At 43.9% G+C, this 19,644-nt stretch overlaps 1 protein-coding gene across 1 annotated transcript; it reads left to right on the top strand.

Annotated features, from left to right (window-relative positions):
• Positions 1-1,512: 1,512 nt before the first annotated feature.
• Positions 1,513-19,291, top strand: DDX55 (DEAD-box helicase 55). Its single transcript, XM_063086871.1, has 14 exons — positions 1,513-1,639; positions 4,110-4,160; positions 4,253-4,339; positions 5,469-5,560; positions 5,640-5,702; positions 6,988-7,137; positions 9,412-9,601; positions 12,090-12,172; positions 14,506-14,637; positions 15,987-16,079; positions 16,749-16,863; positions 17,452-17,620; positions 17,962-18,254; positions 18,867-19,291. Exons 1-14 carry the CDS (start codon positions 1,532-1,534, stop codon positions 19,041-19,043), a joined length of 1,803 nt encoding a protein of 600 aa, XP_062942941.1. The 5' UTR covers positions 1,513-1,531; the 3' UTR covers positions 19,044-19,291.
• The last annotated feature ends 353 nt before the right edge of the window (positions 19,292-19,644 follow it).

Raw genomic sequence — 19,644 nt, 5'->3', positions numbered from 1 at the left:
CAGAAATTACTTATAAACTCAACACAAAAACATTAATGCTCTGGTTTCGATCTGCATTGTCATTCCCACATATGACTCAATCTTCCAAGTTGATTCGGATAGTGCAGACTGGTAGTCATCTGGCATCTGGGCCCTGCGTTCTGGACTCTTTTCTCCCCCACCCCTACCGCTCCCATCTCTGTGCTCCTGACACACTGGGCAGCCAGACTTCTGTTTCCTGGACGTGCCATCCCCCCCCCCCGCCCGCCCCCCAGGCTCTGGGACACATGGCTCTTTCCTGGGGAGCTCCTCTTTCCTTCCAGTCCTTCAGTTCTTAGCTCTGAGTTCGCTTCCTCCAGGGAGCCCTCCCAGACGTCCCTCTGGGCTCCCGCTGATGCGCCGAGCTGTGCTCCCCTCCTGTCTCCGCCACCAGTCTGAAGAGTCCCGGGACCAGGCCCTCCCAGAGACAGGGACGGGACGACACGCCCGGCCCAGGGCTCGGAACGAGGCGGTGCCGATCCAGTCCCGGTTTCCAGCCTATAGTCAGAGACACCGGGCCGCGGGCCCATTCTACACAAAGGCCTCGTTAACAGGCGAGAAAACCGAGGCTCTGAGAGGGCGCAGAATGGCTGGACGCGGGAGCGGCGGCTTGTGTGCGGGGTAGTAACCTAGGAACTGGAAGGCTCGGAGCCCACTAGGCTCCAGAGACCGCGAGCGGGCCGGCAGGGTCGCGTGGGACGGTCAGGGGCCACCCGCGGCCGGGACAGTTATATAGTATATAACGTTAAGTGCAAAGGAGGGAAAGTAAAGCAGGGTAGGGGGTTTTAGTGATTGGGAAAGTAAGGCGTCACTGAGAAGTGACATTTCAAAAGTCCTGATGGATGTAAGGGAGCAAGCCATGCACATAGATGCAGGAGATATTCCCTCACAGAGCCCAGCACAAAATGCGTGGTCAGTAAAAGTTTGTTGAATGAACGTGTGCGTGGACAATGCATGGCCCAAGCCAACAGTGAACACAGCAATGGGAAGGCAGTGTTCTTGTGTGGGACTGACCGTAAAGTCCTCGAAAGTAAACCAACGTTTGTTACGGGCCAGGCTTTGCTCCCCACCATCAGCCCTATTTTGCATGTCTGTTAAACTGGGACTCCAGGGCTGGGGTACGTTTCTGCTCACTCCAGCCAGCCCCAGGGTCCACTGGCCGGGACGTGGTGTTGTGCTGCCACCTGCCTCCGACTGCCGGAGAAAGTGGGAGAGCCGGGCGGAATCCCTCTCGCCGAAATTCCTACTCGGTCTGGGAAGGCGCCCAGAGCCAAAGTGGGAGAGCCGGGCGGGTGGAGCTGCTCGGGCCTGGTCCCCGCCGCCCGCTTTCACTCTCCCGCAGTGGGCTTCTCTCCCTCTTGCGGCGAGGGCGCCTTCCCGGTCCTCCGGAACTTTGCGGCTCAAGCAAGGTTCCCAGCCGGCCCCGGGCGCTGCCGGAAGCGGAAGTGCTCATTGGCGATGCACTGGGGGCGTTCGCGTGGCAGTGGCGATGGAGGCGGCGGAGAAGCGCGCCATGGAGCACGTGACGGAGGGTTCCTGGGAGTCGCTGCAGGTGCCCCTGCACCCGCAGGTGCTGGGTGCGCTCCGGGAACTGGGTTTCCCGTACATGACGCCGGTGCAGGTATCCGTCCCCGGGGGCCAGGTGGGGAAAGTGAGGCTGAGAGCGGGCAAGCATCCGCTTAATCGGACACGGCCGGTACATGATCGAACCAGGACTCGAGCCCTGTGTTCTCATCCCATGGGATTTTTGTCACATCTTCAGGCTGCCCGTACTGGGGTGATGCGAAGCTGGGTAATGATCAGGCAGGCAGAGGCGGCCGGCAGTAGAGCACCTGCGCCAGGATCTTGCCCCACCCGCCCTTGGGTGCTGGGGCCTTAGTGCCTGCTTCGTATCCTGGCTCTGCCCTCTGGCTGTGAGATCGCGGACAAACGACTTAACCTCTCTGGGCTTCATTTTCCTTCTCTGAAATGAGGAAAATAACATCCCCATAACATAAGGTAGTCGTGGGGATTAAGTAAGACAATGTCGGCACATAGGAGCTCAGTAAATGTTACTTGCTCTTGTTATCATGTGGGCTAAGCAAAGCGCCCTGACCCGATTTATTCATTCATTCAAGGAGTATTTATTGAGGACCTATATGTATCAGGTACTTTTCTGGGCTCCGGGTATTCTGCAGTATTGGTACCTACTCATGGGCCTTATTTTCTAGTGCAGGAGCTAGAGAAAGAAATAAAGGAATAAGATAATTTCAGCTTGTTGTAAGTGTTATGAAGGAACTAAAACAGACTGATGTAATAGTGAGGAGCAGATGCAGGATAGGAGATAGAGTGTGAGGGAATGCCTCTCTGAAGAGGTGTCATTGAGCCGAAACCTGAATAATTGAGAAGGAGCTGGCTGTGGGGTGATTGGGGCAGATTATTCCAGGAGAGAGAAATGCCAGTGCAGATGCCCTGGGGCTAGCTGGAAGTGAGCTTTGAGCAACAGAATGAAGGCCTTTGTGGCTGAGTGCCATGAGTAGTGTAAGATGAGCCAAGCAGCGGCTGGATTGTGCAGGGTCTTGTAGGAGCTTGGATTTGATTCTAAATGCATGGGAAGCTGTACAGGAGGGGAAGGGGTATGATTGTTGTGTAGAGAACGGACTTTAGAGGGGTAAGAGAAGAAGCAGGGAAGTCAGTTAGGACGCCATTGTCAGGTGAGAGATGATGGTGACTTGGAGCAGGGTGGAAGCAGTGGATATTGAGAAGTCAAATTCGGGATAGCTTGATGGTTGCTGAGGGACTGGATGTGGGGGTTATGAAAGAGAGGAATCTAGAGGGACCTTGAGCTTTTGTTCCTCATATCTGGGCGCGTGGTGTTACCATTTACTGAGATGAAGACGGCTGGGAGGAGTAACAGGTTTCAGAGGGAGAATCAAGAAAGTTCTGAGACGTCCGTAAAATCCCCAGGAAAGATGTAGAAGCAGCAGGCACAACTGTAGATAAAGTCTGGGAGTTCTGCATGCCATGCCTTAGATTGTAGTACACACAAAAGTTTATTGTCTAGAGCTGTCTGTTCACTGCTGTAGTCACTAATACACATGGCTATTGAGCACTTGAAGTACCGTTAGTCCAAATTGAGATGTACTCTAAGTGTGTAATAACACCCTGGATTTTGAAGACTTAGTATGAAAAAAGAATGGAAAATATCTCATTCATTTTCTAACATTGATTAAATGTTGAAGTGACAGTATTTTTGATATTGGGTTAAATAAAATATATTATTAAAATTTCACCTATTTTATTTTACTTAATGTGGTTATTAGAAAACTTAAAGTCATGAATGTTATATTTCTGCTGGACAGCAGTGGTCAAGAGCAGGGTCCTCAACTTTGGCACTCTTGACATTTTTGACTGGAAAATTCTTTGTTGTGGAGGCTGTCCTGGGCATTGTAGGATGTTTATTAACATCCCTAGAATCTACCCACTAGATGCCAGTGGCAGCCTCCATTTCCTGGGTTTTGACAATCAAAAGTGTCTCCAGATATCACCAAATGTTCCTTGGATGTTTGTGCTGGGGGTTGGTGAGTGACAGAAATCAGGTTGAGAATCACTTGTGTAGAGGCAGTTGGAATAGTATGACACATGCTGTGATGGGGTGTGCTCAGGCTCTAGGGATCCAGCAGAGTCCTGGAGGGAGTGACCTCAAGGCCAAAACCTAAATCTATTTCAGGTTTTGCCACTTTGATCTTTGAAACCAAAGGGCTCAGGCTTCTTGTAAAATCTGGAGGTCCTCCAGTGTTTAAAATGAAAGAGTTTATTTGAATCATTGGTCTATTATACTAGAGCTGGAAGGGACCTTAAAACACAATGTTTTCAACCCCTCCCTGGTCTAGAGAGAAGTAGGAGAGGGAGGACTAGAATTCAGGACTCCCAGCTGAGCTTGCTGTCTCCACCACACCGTCACTGTAGACTCTGTTGCCATGTTTGATTCAACGCCTCTGTGGTGCCTTGGTTACTCAGAGTCCCCTTTCTGGTGGGGACCAAAGCCACCCAGCATGTCCCTAGGGCTTCATGGCGTTCTCTAACCAGTGCTTTACAATTTCTCTCTTTAGTCCGCCACCATCCCTCTGTTCATGAAAAACAAAGATGTCGCCGCAGAAGCAGTGAGTACCTTGTGTAAATGTAGCCTGTCCTCATGTGTTCCCTCAAATAAACTGTGAAGAAAAGCAACCCAAAACTTTCTCCGCCTTTACAGGTCACAGGTAGTGGCAAAACACTGGCTTTCGTCATCCCTATCCTGGAAATTCTTCTGAGAAGGGACGAGAAGTTAAAAAAGAGTCAGGTGAGGAGAGCTAAAGTGATTTATTTTCATTTAGTCACCGAGAATTCAAAGTTGAGTAAGAAGCTGGTCAAAAACATGAGAAAATAAGACAATTGATCTTCACTACTTGTGGCTTCTGTATTTCCAAATTTGCCTGCCTGTTAAGATTTGCAACCCCCAAATCAGTGCTTGGGGACTTCAGGTCATTCAGGGGCATGCACAGAGCTGCCTTTTGTTTTGGCTCTCCTGCCATATACAAGTGTCCTTTTCGTGGTCTGTTTAGTGCCATGTTTTTTGCACTCTTTTGGTGCTTTTTGTGGGTGATTTTGCTGTACAAAACACCCCCCAAGTGTAGTGCTGAAGTGCTGTCTAGTGTTCCTGAGCACAAGAAGGCTGGGATGTTCCTATGGAGAAAATCCATGTGTAAGATAAACTTTGTTCAGGTGTGAGTTATAGTGCTGTTGGCCAGGAGTTCAATGTAAGTCAACATAGTATATATTAAATACGGTGTCTTTAAGTAGAAACACATAAAACAAGGTAATATACGGCATGGTTGACAAAAATGTGACTAGAGACTCGGAGGAATCTAACCCTGTGTTTCCCCTAGAAAGAGTGGTTCAATATTAACTAAATCAGTATTCAAGGTGACTATAGAGTGTAACTGTCATGATTAATAACAATAAATGACTGAAATTCAAAATACATATGGTCCCTGACTTATGATGGTTTGGCTTATGATTTTTCCTACTTTACGTTGGTGCAAAAGCCATATGCATTCAGTAGAAACCGTACCTTGAGTATTCATATAGCCATTCTGTTTTTCACTTTTTTGGTAGAGTATTCCGTGAATTACATGAGCTATTCAACACTTTATTATATATAGGCTTTGCGTTAGATGATTTTGCCCAACTGCAGGCTAATGTAAGTGCGTTTTCTAATATTTCATAAGATAGTTTGAACTTATGATGGGTTTATCGGGATGTAACTGTGTCATTAAGTCTAGGAGAATCTGTAGTTATGTGCTGTGACCAGATGATGCTGAGAAAGTCCAGAAAGTACTGTTTCTCTGGGACCTTCCACTGTGAGACAGAGGGTGTGGGGCGTGTGTGTTCAGCTCTGTTAACTGTGTCCCTTACCTCTACTTGGATAGGTTGGAGCCATAATCATCACCCCCACTCGAGAGCTGGCCATTCAAATAGATGAGGTCCTGTTGCATTTCACGAAGCACTTCCCACAGTTCAGGTAAATTGGATGCAGTGTCCCTGTCAGCTATGGGCTGTTGTTTTGCCCGACTTGCTCAAAGACCCATTTCTTGTTTTAGCCAGATTCTTTGGATCGGAGGCAGGAATCCTGCAGAAGATGTTGAGAGGTTTAAGCAGCAAGGGTAAGTTTGCTTGCCTCTGCTCCTTTTGTTGCTTGCTCTTGGCACTGAACCCGAGAGGAGTCAATGTAGGATGGAGGCCTAACCGTAAGTGCCCCTTTCAGCAATCTCCTCCCCACAAAAAAGCGTTTTCTCCAGGCCAGCCTCCCAGTTTGCTCTGCTGGCTCCTTGCCATAAGGCTCTGATGAACGCTCCACAAACTCAAGTTTCCTCAGGGTCAGGAGGATGATATAAATGAGTGGGGCAGGGGGCTGGGAGGGTTGTGAGGAGCTGGCCAGTAGTTGCCCCCAGTACTCATCTCCAGCTGGTACTTGCCTGGCAAGATTCTGGACTCAGTATTGCCAGGTTTTGAACTTTTACTTACTTACTTACTTACTTATTTATTTATTTATTTGTCTTTTTTGTGACTGGCACTCAGCCAGTGAGTGCACCGGCCATTCCTATGTAGTATCCGAACCTGCGGTGGAAGTGTCGCCGCGCTCCCAGCGCCGCACTCTTCCGAGTGCGCCACGGGCTCAGCCCAGGTTTTGAACTTTTAAAATTCAAGATGGAAGGCCGGCCGTGACTCACTCGGTAGAGTGCGGTGCTGATAACACCAAGGCCACGGGTTCGGATCCTATACAGGGATGGCTGGTTTGCTCACTGGCTGAGTGTGTTGCTGACAACACCAAGCCAAGGGTTGAGATCCCCTTACCGGTCATCTTAGAAAAAAAAAAAAAAATTCAAGATGGAATTCCAGATTCATGTGTATCCTGATTTTTTTAGCTGTTGGCATGTAATCCGCATTTTAAAAACACACCCTGCGGGCCGACCCTGTGGCGCACTCGGGAGAGTGCGGCTCTGGGAGCGCAGCACTGCTCCCGCCGCGGGTTCGGATCCTATATAGGGATGGCCGGTGCGCTCACTGGCTGAGCGCGGTACGGCCGGTCACAAAAAGACAAAAATAAATAAATAAATAAATAAATAAAATAAAAACACACCCTGCAAGTCAGCCAGTTTGTAGGGGCCACATCTGGCCCTCAGTCTGCCAGTTGGTGATCTTACATAAGATTCTCTTTAATTCTATTAATATTCTCATCTCACAGATGAGTTACCTAGGGCCTACAGTGATTGAATAACTTGCTCTAGGTCAGAGGTTGGCAAACTTTTTTCTGTAAAGGACCAGATGGTAAATATTTTAAGCTTCGTGGACATGTGATCTCTGTTGCAGTTACTCTCCTGCTGTTGCAGTGTAAAAGCAGCGATAGACCACATGTGAATGAATGGTGTGTTGACTTTCTTTCCAAAGTGGGAACATCATTGTGGCAACTCCAGGCCGCTTAGAGGACATGTTCCGAAGGAAGGCAGAGGGCTTGGATCTGGCCAGCTGTGTGAGAACCCTGGATGTCCTGGTGCTGGATGAAGCAGACAGACTTCTGGACATGGGATTTGAGGCAAGGTACCAGATTTTGGACTTAACTGGCTTTGGGTAGTTGGGTGATACTGGTGGAAAAGGAGAGCAAAATGGAATTCCTTTATCACTAATGACATTTGAATTTCAAATCATTAGGTAGTTGGAGCCTTCAAATTCTACCACACAATTTTATTTTATTTATATTTTGTTTTTTAACTTATCAATATACAGTGTTGTTGATTTTCATGTTTTTACCAATTCTTCCTTCCCCACTGCATCAATATCATATGTGTTCACTTATCTCAACAAGTTCAAGGAATTATTGTGATTGTTGTGTCTTTATCCACCCCCGCCATTTATTTGTTTGTATATTTATTTATTTATTTATTTTTATTAGCTCCCACATATAAGTGAGAACATGCGGTATCTCTCTTTCTGTGCTTGGCTTATTTCACTTTATATAATTTCTCTAAGTCCATCCATGTTGCTGCGAATGGTAATATGTCATGCTTTTTTACAGCAGGGTGGTATTCCATTGTGTAGATACACCACATTTTCCTTATCCACTTATCCAATGATAGGCATTTAGGCTGGTTCCAACTCTTGGCTATTGTAAATAGCACTGAAATAAACATAGTACAGCTATCCCTTCAACATGATGATTTCCATTCCTTTGGGTATATACCCCACAGTGGGATAGCTGGGTCATATGGTAGATCTATCTGTAACTGTTTGAAGAATCTCCATACCATCTTCCATAAAGGCTGTACCATTTTGCAGTCACACCAGCAGTTTAGGAGGGTTCCCTTTTCTCTGCATCCTCACCAGCATTTATTATTCTCAGTCTTTTGGATATTAGCCAGCTTAACTGGAGTGAGATGATACCTCAGAGTGGTTTTGATTTGCATTTCCCGAATGCTGAGTGATGTTGAGCATTTTTTTATGTGTCTATTGGCCATTCGTATATCTTCCTTTTGAGAAATGCCTATTCAGCTCCTTTGCCCATTTTTTAATTGGGTTACTTGTTTTTTGCTGTTAAGCTGTTTGAGTTCCTTGTATATTCTGGATATTAATCCTTTGTCAGATGTATAGTTTGCAAATATTTTCTCTCACTCTGTTGGTTGTCTTCTCGCTCTGGTAATTGTTTCTTTTGCTGTGCAGAAACTTTTTAGTTTGATATAATCCCATTTGTCTGTTTTTCCTTTGGTTGCCTGTGCTTTTGGGGTTGTATTCATAAAGTCTTTGCCCATGCCCAATTCTACTTCCTGAAGTGTTTCACCATCAAAATTCCAATGACGTTCTTCTCAGAAATGGAAAAAACCATTCTAACATTCATATGTAATAACAAAAGACCACAGATAGCCAAAGCAATCCTGAGCAAAAAAAATAACACAACCTGACTTTAAACTATATTACAAAGCAATAATAACCAAAACAGCATGGTACCAGCATAAAAACAGACACACAGACCAATGGAACAGAATAGAGAACCCAGAAATCAACTCATACAACTACAGTCATCTATCTCTGACAAAAGCACCAAGAACACACACTGGGGAAGAGACTGCCTCTTCAGTAAATGGTGCTGGGAAAATTGGACAACCATATGTAGAAGAATAAAACTAGAACTGTACCTCTTGCCATGTACCAAAATCAATTCAAAATGGATTAAAAAATTAAATATATACCCTGAAACACACAATTTTATTATTATTATTGTTTTTTTTTTAATTTAATTTAATTTTTTTTTAAAGATGACCGGTAAGGGGATCTTAACCCTTGATTTGGTCTTCTCAGCACCACACTCTCCTGAGTGAGCCACAGGCCGGCCCTAAACACACAATTTTAATTCCAGTTCTTCTATCTTGATTTTCTCAAAATGCATTTTCTTTTTTTTTTTCTTTTACACATATCAACGTGTCTTGAAAATGTGTTTTCCATGGTTTCTTTAAATTTTTCCTTTTGTTGTTTTTTTAGCACAGTGTTACTGAGATATAATTCACATACCATACAGTTCACCCATCAAAAGTCTACAGCTCAGTGGTTTCCAGTCTCCAAAAGTTTTTTCTTAATTTCGCTCTGTTAATTGCCCCCCATTATAAAAGTATAGTTATATGCTTTTATTGGAGAAACCTTGGAAAAATGAAAGTATAAAGAAGAAACAAAAATTCCTCATAATCTCACCTCCCAATAGTATCTATTATAAATATTTTGAAGGCTTCTCTTCCAGTCTTTTTAAATATCTGTTTAGTATCACAAAGCTCTGTTTGCTGATGATGCTAGTAAGTTAGGGGTTAATTGTGAGCCCTCTCTTTTCAGCATAAACACCATCCTGGAGCTTTTGCCAAAGCAGAGGAGAACAGGCCTCTTCTCTGCCACTCAGACTCAGGAAGTGGAGAATTTGGTGAGAGCGGGCCTCCGGAACCCTGTCCGGGTCTCGGTGAAGGAGAAGGGTGTGGCAGCCAGCAGCACCCAGAAGACCCCCTCCCGCCTGGAGAACTACTACATGGTGGGCACCTTGGCCGTCTTCTTGCTCAGGCCTGCAATTTAGTATTATGATGAGTGCTCTAGGAATTCACAATTTATTAGAATCATGAATCTATAAAAAGAGACCCTGTGGCATATTTAAAATGCATTTAGGGGGCCGAGCCCGTGGCGCACTCGGGAGAGTGTGGCGCTGGGAGCGCGGCGACGCTCCCGCTGCAGGTTCGGATCCTATATAGGAATGGCCGGTGCACTCACTGGCTGAGTGCCGGTCACGAAAAAGACAATAAATAAATAAATAAATAAAATAAAATAAAATGCATTTAGGGACAGATCTAGGACAAACGGTCTAGGTGGTCCTACTTGTTAAATGAGTGAATAAGTAAGTTAACTTGGGCATAAATGTATTTTAAGCACAGTCTCCAAGGACAGTGTCTCTGAATCTCCTACCCCCAGGTAGCCGAACATTTATATTACACATGCCTGGTGTGCTGGGTGCAGGCATGATCTTACACTGGTTGCTGGGCCTGTCGGAATATGTCTGCATCACACAGAAGGGCATAGCTAGATGGGCTGGTGAAACACACAAAATCAAGGGACAGACTCACTGTAAAGGAGCCTTTGTTCTTCTCTGTAACCTAAATGTTCTGTATTTTTGAACTGCATCTGGGAATAGCTGAATCTGTAGTAGTAAATCCTAGCTACCCTTTTCTGTAGTTTCCTCAGTAGGCAGTGGACAGGCTTTTGGAAATTTGATTTAGTAATGAGTCCACCCCCTCACCTGTTCCATTCTCTCCGGTCACTGGGATAGACCACAAGGCTTCCCAGAGTGTGGGCAGCGGCGGACGCAGCACCCTTTGGGAGCTTGGAGAACCCACAGGCCAGCGTCCCTGCTTACAAGGCACATCATCCCATCAGCCCAGGGATGGGGCTTCTCTTTAGGCCCAAAAGGGCTCCTCAGCTCCTGATCACTGCTGCTTACAAAGAAGGAGGCTGGTTTCAAAACCAGGGTGTCTTTATTGCTGTAGACTGCTAGGTGGATGAGGCTGCTGTGTTGTGTCAATTTACAGTTAGATTAAAGGTAGAATGAGTTTGCAAATCAGAAACTACCCCTAGTGCAACTCCCGGGAGAGTGTTGTTGAAATTACATGGGCTCATGGGAAGTGGGAGTTGTACTGGCCCTTGACATTTCTTTTCTTTCTTTCTTTCTTTCTTTTTTTTTTCCCAAAAGATGACCGGTAAGGGGATCTTAACTCTTAACTTGGTGTTGTCAGCACCACACTCTCTGAAGTGAGTTAACCGGCGATCCTTATATAGGGATATGAACCCTTGGCCTTGGTGTTATCAGCACTACACTTTCCCAATTGAGCCATGGGCCGGCCCGACCCTTGACATTTCTGACAGAGAGTGGACTGGGCACGGCAGGAGGCTGGCTGTTTCCAGGCAGAGGGAAGGACTCAAGTATATAGCATGGTGTGGGGAGCTTGGGCGCTGGAACAAGACTGCCTGGGCATGTGTCTTGGTTCTGCCCCTTACTACGTTAACTGGATGAACTTACAGTCATCACCTGTAAATGGGGGCCATAGTAGTACTTACTTCATAGGGTTGTTTGAGGATTCATTAATCAGTCCATGTAAAGGTGTTTAGGACAGGGCTTAGTACATAGTAAGTACTAATAAATGTTAGTTTTGGACATCCACTGGGGTGGCTGTTGCATTCTGCTAGTTTGCATTCATTTAAGTGATTGCATTTAGGCATGTCTGAGTACATCAGAAGAAATTCCAAACTGAGAATTTGTTTTTGTTAAAAATTGGGGAATGTGTTCAGGTGAATTTAATGTCTCCAATTTAGGGTTTGGGGCTGGCTGCTTAGCTCAGTTGGTTACAGCATGTTGTTTATAACACCAAGGTCAAGGGTTCAGATCCCCATACCAGCTTCCAAAAGAAAACAAAAACCCAAAACCAATATGGGAGCTTAAATGGAGCACTTGATTGCATTATTAGGAGAGACTGTGGGGTCCGTCTCCATAGAGGTCTTTCAAATAAGTATGTACATTCCTTTCTGGAAATCTGTGTTCACCTTAGAGCAGTAATTTCTGAATGTGGCATCATAATCTCCTGGGGAGCTTTTAAGTAATATGCATTCTTGGGTCCAGTCCTAGACCTACTGAATTGGAGTCTGTATGCTGTGTCAAGAATCTGCTTTTTAAAAATCTACCATAGAGCTGGTGTTATAGCCAGCATGGTATGTGTCTGTATATTGGGATTTGGGAACTATTGCATTAGATGACTAGGTTCGCTCAGTTACAGGACTTCATGACTTAGATTAACATTTACAGTCAGCAGCACTTGTTGACGTGTACCCTGAGCTAGGTAGACTGATTAACGTTCTGACTGAGGTCTGTCCTATTCAGAGAGGAAATTACATTCCCTAAAATTTAAGGCTGAAACTGAAAATAAGTTATAGTTTTTTTTTATTATGTTATTTTATTAGTTTTCCTTTTTATTTTGTAGGTATGTAAGGCAGATGAAAAATTTAATCAGCTGATACATTTTCTTCGAAATCATAAGCAGGAAAAACACCTAGTCTTCTTCAGGTAATCCTTTTGGACTCTGGTTTAAGGGAGTCAGGGATTTAGCCACTCCCAGAATGCACAGAGGCATGTGGCCCTCTGGTTTTCAGTTCCATCTAGGATGGTTTTCTCAGATGCTTTAGGCTGCAAGTAACTGAAAACCCAACTTTTGTGCCTAAAACAAGTAGGATTTATGTTTCTCCTGTAAAAAGTCCAAAGGTAGGCAGTTTCTGACATTGGTTTAATGTCTCAGCAGTGTCATGGTTAACGTTCTGTGACTGTCTTGGCCTTTTCCTCCTATATGTCACCTCATAGTTTCCAGATGACCGCTGTAATACTCTGTTGTGTCTGCGCTGAAGGCAGTTAAAGGAGGAAAGGCAGAGTGGGTAGGGCAATGTTAGCTATATCTGTCCCTGTCAATCAGAAAAGCAAAAAGCTTTCTCAGAAACCCCTCTGCCCTAGCTGACTACTGCTGTGAGTTCATCCTGTGGGCCAAAAGTGGGTCACATGGCAGCCTGTCACTTCAAGAATGGTAGAGAAAATGAGTGTGTAACTTTCTCAGCCTCTGTAGTAGAAGCTGAAAAAGGAAGAAGTGGTTGGGAATGACCTTTTTTTTTTTAAAAAGATGACCGGTAAGGGGATCTTAACCCTTGACTTGGTGTTGTCAGCACCACGCTCTCCCAAGTGAGCCATGGGCCGGCCCTTGGGAATGACCATTGACCAGCCACCCATGGAGTGCCACAGTTGGGATTTGTCCTATTGTTGGAAGGCAAGATAGGAACAGATATGTGCATTCTTTGGACTGTGTATTTTTTCACCTCTCCTCCAAATATATCTGTGTAGATTTTTGGCAGTACCAAAAGAATTTTGTTTCTCTTCTTTTTTTGGCAGCTAGCCGGTACAGGGATAGAACCCTGGACCTTGGTGTTATTAGCATCACACTCTAACAAAGTGAGCTAACTGCCCTTTATGTTTCTCTTCCATCCATCATTCCATCAATAAAGTGCATTTGCTGTATTGACTGACTATGACCCACAGTAAGAAATACAACTTGGTACACACAGAGGAAAATAAAAGTTTTCGCAAAACTGTGTACTCTATAGGGAAGATGCATTTTGATGTTTTCTATTCTGTTTTATTTTATTTTAAAAGCTGGTTGAGACCCGCTAAACTGATTTTAGGATTTGCCAGAGTGCTTTTGGGATCTGTGGGTAGTGGCCCTTATTGTGTAAAATGCTGCTTTATTGTATATTCATGTGACTCCTGGTGGGAAACAGTGAAGAATCTGGCTGCGGTCACTTAGCACGGGTGGAAGTATTTGCGTAGACAGGTGTCAGCCCACTTTGGAATTCTGCAGCCTGGTAGAGTGGGAGGAACACTGAAAGGGATCAAACCTTGGTTCTGGCTCTGCCACTTAACTGTCGTTGCCTCGCAGTAAGCGGCAGTTCCCTCATGTCCAAAGGGACGTGAAATCACTTTGCGATCCTTCCAGTTAAGAAAAAATGGGTTTGGGGGAAAACTTTAATAGAAGGTTACTGGGCAAATAGCTCACAGATTCAAAGAGAAAGTTGAGTGCCCAAGCCCCTAGGGAAGACAGCATCCAGGGAATCCCAGAGAGCTCTGTGGCAGGAGTTCACGGGCCATCTCTCTAGGACACATATTCATTGGGATGACCCTGCTCCAGCCCTGTTTTGTCCTTGGGTGACTCAGCCCCAAGTCCAAAATATCTGGGAGATGGGCCGAGCCGGTGGCGCAGTTGGTAGAGTGCTGCGCTGGCAGCGCGGCGACGCTCCCGCCGCGGGTTCGGATCCTATATAGGACTGACCGGTGCACTCACTGGCTGAGTGCTGGTCACGAAAAAAAAAAAAAAAAACGACAAAATATCTGGGAGAGAGGATCTGATTGGTCTAACTTGGTTTATCTGTAGAGCCCTTGGGAATCCCACTAACTGGGGAAGAAGCAGTCCCCCAAGGAAAAGCAGGAGTGCTTTGAAATCTTAATAAGACTATGTCTAGGATGTCACTGTTTTTGTTCTGAATGACTACTTCAGAACAAAATTTCTTTCTCAGGGGCACAGGAGGATTCCCGGGCTTTGAACATCTTTAGGCAGTGGGAATACATCCTTGGGGTTTTAACTCATGTTTAAGGGATTTTGTGAAAAGACTTGCCTTTCATCAGCTGAAAGGGCTTCAGATCCAGAGTTTAGCAGAAGGTGATATAGCCATACTCCTTCATTCTCCAAAAGAGGGCTCATGATGAGGTTATGTCTGCTGCATCTGTTGCTTGCTGCTTCCCTCCCCCAGTTGTAGGAGGACAAATGTGGCCAATGCCTCTAAGACCCCTGTCCTCTCTCACAGCACTTGTGCCTGTGTGGAATATTATGGAAAAGCTCTGGAGGCACTGGTGAAAAGCGTGAAGATAATGTGCATTCATGGAAAGATGAAATATAAGCGCAATAAGATCTTCATGGACTTTCGCAAATTGCAAAGGTGGGTTGGCTTCATTGGAAATGGTAGATCTAGTACCACACTACACTTTTTCAGGTCCCCAAACTCACCCCATTCTCCCTTTGCCTGTAATGCTCCACACATTTCTTTCCCCTGCCTGGACTCTCTTCCTTCTCCAACCCAGTCATCACATCTTCTCTGTGTCATTGCCCAGAGCCCCCCATTCCTCTGTCCTAACCCCGCTTTCCACTTTGCTGGGATGACTTCCTTAGTTATTGGATCTCCCTGTGAGATTGTAATCTCCATGAAAACAGGAATCTTGGATGTTGTGTTTGTTCCCAGGTTTCCCTGGGCCTGGCTCAGTGGAGGGTTTTGATAACTATTTGTTGACTGAACGAATAGAGCAGAAAGGAGCCTTGTTGGGATGGAAACTGTAGGTTGTCACAGTTGGGAACTTGTGGTCTCTTAATGATCATAGCTTGTTTCTGTTTGTACATATGAGAGTTCCTCAAAAAGTTCATGGAAAGGTTCATGTTATCTTTTAATTCTATTTTTCCGTGAACTTTTTGATGTATAAATAATTTTCTGTTTTTCTTAATCATTGAGCAGCTGCATTAAAAGCATTAAGGGCAAAGGGATACACCTGACTGTTGTACCTCAGTCATAAAGTGAAAATATCACGTTTTCATTTTCTTTTCTTTTTTGAAAATGAAAAAAGTATTTTATTTTTTTATTTGACAGACAAAATTGTAGGTATTAATCATGTACAACATGATGTCGTGGAGTATATGTACACTGTGGAATGGTTAAATCTAGCTAGTTAACAAATGCAGTGCCTCACAGTTATTTTTGTGGTGAGAACACTTAACATTCACTCTGCATTTTTCATCACTTGTTTTCTTAAATAGCTGCAATGGATTAGATGCACTACAGTTTTGTTTTTCTTTTTTTTTTTTTCCAAAGATGACCAGTAAGGGGATCTTAACCCTTGACTTGGTGTTGTCAGCACCACGCTCTCCCAGTGAGCAACTGGCCATCTCTATATAGGATCCGAACCCGGGGCCTTGGTGTTATCAGCACCACACTCTCCCGAGTGAGCCACGGGCCAGCCCTACAGTTTTGTTTTTCAAATGGAAATATACTAAATTTAAAAGTCCTTTTGATGTTCCCCTCCCCCTTCCTCCACCGCCAATTTTCATGGGAACTTGTAAAGTCCTAGAGATTCTTTGGAACAAGAAAAAAAAATCGAAATATGAACATCCATAAGTCCTTGCTTCTGTGAGAAACTCTGGAACCTGTGTATTACTGTCATCATCATTGAGATCAGTAAAGACTGAAAGCGATGAAGATGGTGACCTGCTTTCTCAAAATGCTGTTTTCTCTTTTTCTAGCGGGATTTTAGTGTGCACTGATGTGATGGCCCGGGGAATAGATATTCCTGAAGTAAACTGGGTTTTGCAGTATGATCCTCCCAGCAATGCAAGGTACCGCATAATAAAACATTAGCCTCTCTCCATATAGGAACCTACCCTAATGAAATGGGAATCCTGAGGAAGATATGATGACATTCATCAAAACATTGCTTTAAATAGCAAAAATAGGCAAATGAGTGAATAACTGTCAGTAGTAATACTATGTTGTAGCAATTAGAGGTATTTTCAAGTAGTGTAAGTTCTTGAAGAAATGCACAATTGAATGTTTAAATGAAAAAAGCAATACATAACACCATGTATGGAAATTGCAATTATTTTCCTCAGTGTAAGCTGATATATGCTTCCAAACAGCAAAATGCCTCAAGTGATAATAATGGTTACTTCTGAGATTACAGGTCATTTTTATTTTATTCTTTACACTTTTCATTGTTTCCCAGATTTTCTGCAGGGACCATGCCCTACCTGTTTGATCAAAGAGAAGGATGTTTTAAAGTTTTACTTAGAGTTCAAAGTAAATGTCTCTTCCTGAATCATACCTGTTTGCAATGTCTCTTTAATTGCCAGCTCTTCTATTTCTCACACTAATAAGTGGCCAGTCAGCACTGAGCTGTCAAGTCTGGTGGCTCTTCATAGCATTTTAGCTGTGTCTGTATGAGGCTGAACCTGAGCTCTGCTCCCTGTCGTCACCTGGGTGCTTGTTCCCATCCTGTGTTCTCACAGTGCCTTTGTGCATCGCTGTGGCCGCACGGCCCGTATCGGCCACGGCGGCAGTGCTTTGGTGTTCCTCCTGCCCATGGAAGAGTCCTACATCAACTTCCTTGCAATTAACCAGAAGGTGAGCTGTCTTCTCTTTCCATACAGAATGCTCAATGACAGGATAGCTGGAAAAGTTCTTCTCCAGCATGAGGTCAGAAATTTAAATTAGGGGCAGCAAACTCAGAGGCTGGGCTGCTGGTGTCAGTGCTGGACCTTGGCGGCTTTAGGTCTCCTCTAGCCTCTTCTGTGGGGCAGCACTTTGGTTCCCAGGCAAGGGTTGCTACTTGTGAACAGGGACCCGTGTTGCCATACTCTCCTACCAAATCAGGATTATCATGTGAAATTTGATTTGTAAATTTTCTTTTAAAGATTCAAAACACTTTCAGATCAAATGAAGTATTTGAGAAGGATTTGGGCTATAGGTCTCTGATTTAAGATTAAAATGAGTTGTTATGGGCTGGCTGGTTAGCTCAGTTGGTTAGAGCATGGTATTATAACAACAAGGTCAAGAGTTTGGATCTCTGTACTAGCCAGCCAACAAAACAAAGTAAATCAAAATAAGATGAAAAATTTTTGCCTTTGGTTTTATTGGCACTGGCTGTAATGGGGAAGACTTGGGGGTGACCTAATGCCAGCCAGAGAGGGTAAGAATGTCGTGTCTGTGCAGTGCCCCCTGCAGGAGATGAAACTCCAGAAAAACACAGTGGACCTTCTGCCAAAGCTCAAGTCCATGGCCCTGACTGACAGAGCTATGTTTGAAAAGGGCATGAAAGCTTTTGTGTCATACATCCAGGCTTATGCAAAGCACGAATGCAACCTGATCTTCAGATTAAAGGGTAAGTTGGACTTTTTCTTCATATAATTGTATCTCCATCTCAACTCTCTGATGGTCTTACAAGTATGAAATTGCTTTTTCTTAGAAAAAGTGTTAGAAATATGTCAGAGTTAATGTTTTCTTAACATTTAAAAGGAAGTCTTCCTAGGCTTTGAGTAGACAGAATAAACTGGCCACTGCCTGCTGAATATTCCTTTTTGCCTTGTAAAAATGTAATTATTTTAATTCTAAAATGAATTCATTGAATCCTTTAGTTAGAAAGATATGAATTATCAGGAATCTTCCACTGTTGGTCTTTATCATATTTTTGGTGTGCTAACTCTGATGTTTTGATTTAATTAGATCTTGATTTTGCTAGTCTTGCTCGAGGTTTTGCCCTGCTGAGGCTGCCCAGGATGCCAGAGCTGAGAGGAAAGCACTTTCCAGATTTCATGCCCGTGGATGTTAACACAGACACGATTCCATTTAAAGATAAAATTAGAGAGAAACAGAGGCAGAAAATGTTAGAGCAACAAAGAAAAGAGAAAACAGAAAATGAAGGGAGAAGAAAATTCATAAAAAATAAAGCTTGGTCGAAGCAGAAGGCCAAAAAGGAAAAGAAGAAAAAGATGAATGAAAAAAGGAAAAGAGAAGAGGTAAAGTTTGCAGTTTTCCTTATTACCTAAATTTCAATAATTCGTAAAGGGCCACAAAAAGTGATTACGTTGTGTAGTGTTGAATATACTATTACCCTGATTTGAGCATCACATATTGCACATGGATATGGATATTCAGTGCTGTTCCCCATGGATACATACAATCAACTATGTCTCAATAAAAAAAGATTTTCAACTTAGAATTCTGAACAGATTATATTGTAATAGAATCTTTTAATAGGAATTGTGTGGGGCTTTCAAATTTTTATATTATGTTGGCAACTAGAGTGGGGAACTTACTATATTTGTGAAAGCTGATCTGAGAGCTTACAGTTCCTGATTAAAAAGCTTATAGTTCTGGGCCGGCCCGTGGCTCACTCGGGAGAGTGCGGTGCTGATAACACCAAGGCCCCGGGTTCGGATCCCATATACAGATGGCCGGTTCGCTCACTGGCTGAGCGTGGTGCTGCCAACACCAAGTCAAGGGTTAAGATCCCCTTACCGGTCATCTTTAAAAAAAAAAAAAAGCTTATAGTTCCTGATTAAAAATTGCTGGTTTGATTAGAACACTGTTGCTGAGAAATTCAGTAGTTTGTTTTCTTCTGCACTTAGGGCTCTGATATTGAAGAGGAGGACATGGAGGAACTTCTCAATGACACAAGGCTCTTAAAAAAGCTTAAAAAAGGCAAAATTACTGAAGAAGAATTTGAGAAGGGGCTGTTGACAAGTGGCAAAAGAGCTATCAAGACAGCAGATATAGGGATCTCAGATTTGGAGGATGACTGCTGATTCCAGTGCCTCTAATGTGTACCAGGACACAGCTGGCCCTGAACTTGGTGGACAGCTCTTCCATTTGCTTTTACTTTAGGAGACATCTGAGAAGAATCAGTTCCTGAAAGCTATCCTTTCAGAGTGGGGAGAAATTAGGGGCTTTCATACTTGTGAATATTTTACTAAAAACATACCAGTCTTGAATTCTAACGGAAGAAAATGTAAAATTATTTGAGTGTAAATAGTATATGTCTATTTATTTTGATGGGTCACTTATAATTAAAGACCTGATTTTTTCTAAGGTTATTTTATACTTAATTCTTAAAGATCCTGAAGTGTTGACTTTATGCTTTTTAAAGTTCCTTAATATTTTCAGGCACCTAGTCTCCCAGGGTGTCCTGTCCCCAGACTTCAGTTATTCTTTGATGCCCAGCACAGAGCACCTGCAGAATGGCTAATGGGCTGAGGTGTTTCTTTCTTAAGAATAGTCCCCAGTACTGTTTTATTGGTGAGTATCTGAAAAACAGAGGAAGTCATATTCTGGGAGAGAAACTTTGAGTCTTAAGCATGTGAATGTGGCTGCATAGTGTTTTCACCAAGATGGCCAATGTTTTGGGCC

Source organism: Cynocephalus volans, chromosome 2 (genome assembly GCF_027409185.1).
Source record: "Cynocephalus volans isolate mCynVol1 chromosome 2, mCynVol1.pri, whole genome shotgun sequence".
In the NCBI taxonomy this organism is placed as follows: domain Eukaryota; kingdom Metazoa; phylum Chordata; class Mammalia; order Dermoptera; family Cynocephalidae; genus Cynocephalus; species Cynocephalus volans.
This window is presented reverse-complemented; position numbering and strand designations above follow the sequence as displayed.

Coding starts and splice junctions, on each gene's coding strand:
- DDX55 (XM_063086871.1), top strand. CDS start 1,532: ATGGAGCACGTGACGGAGGGTTCCTGGGAGTCGCTGCAGGTGCCCCTG. Junction 9,602..12,089: donor GCCTGGAGAACTACTACATG/GTGGGCACCTTG, acceptor TTTATTTTGTAG/GTATGTAAGGCAGATGAAAA. Junction 14,638..15,986: donor GACTTTCGCAAATTGCAAAG/GTGGGTTGGCTT, acceptor CTCTTTTTCTAG/CGGGATTTTAGTGTGCACTG.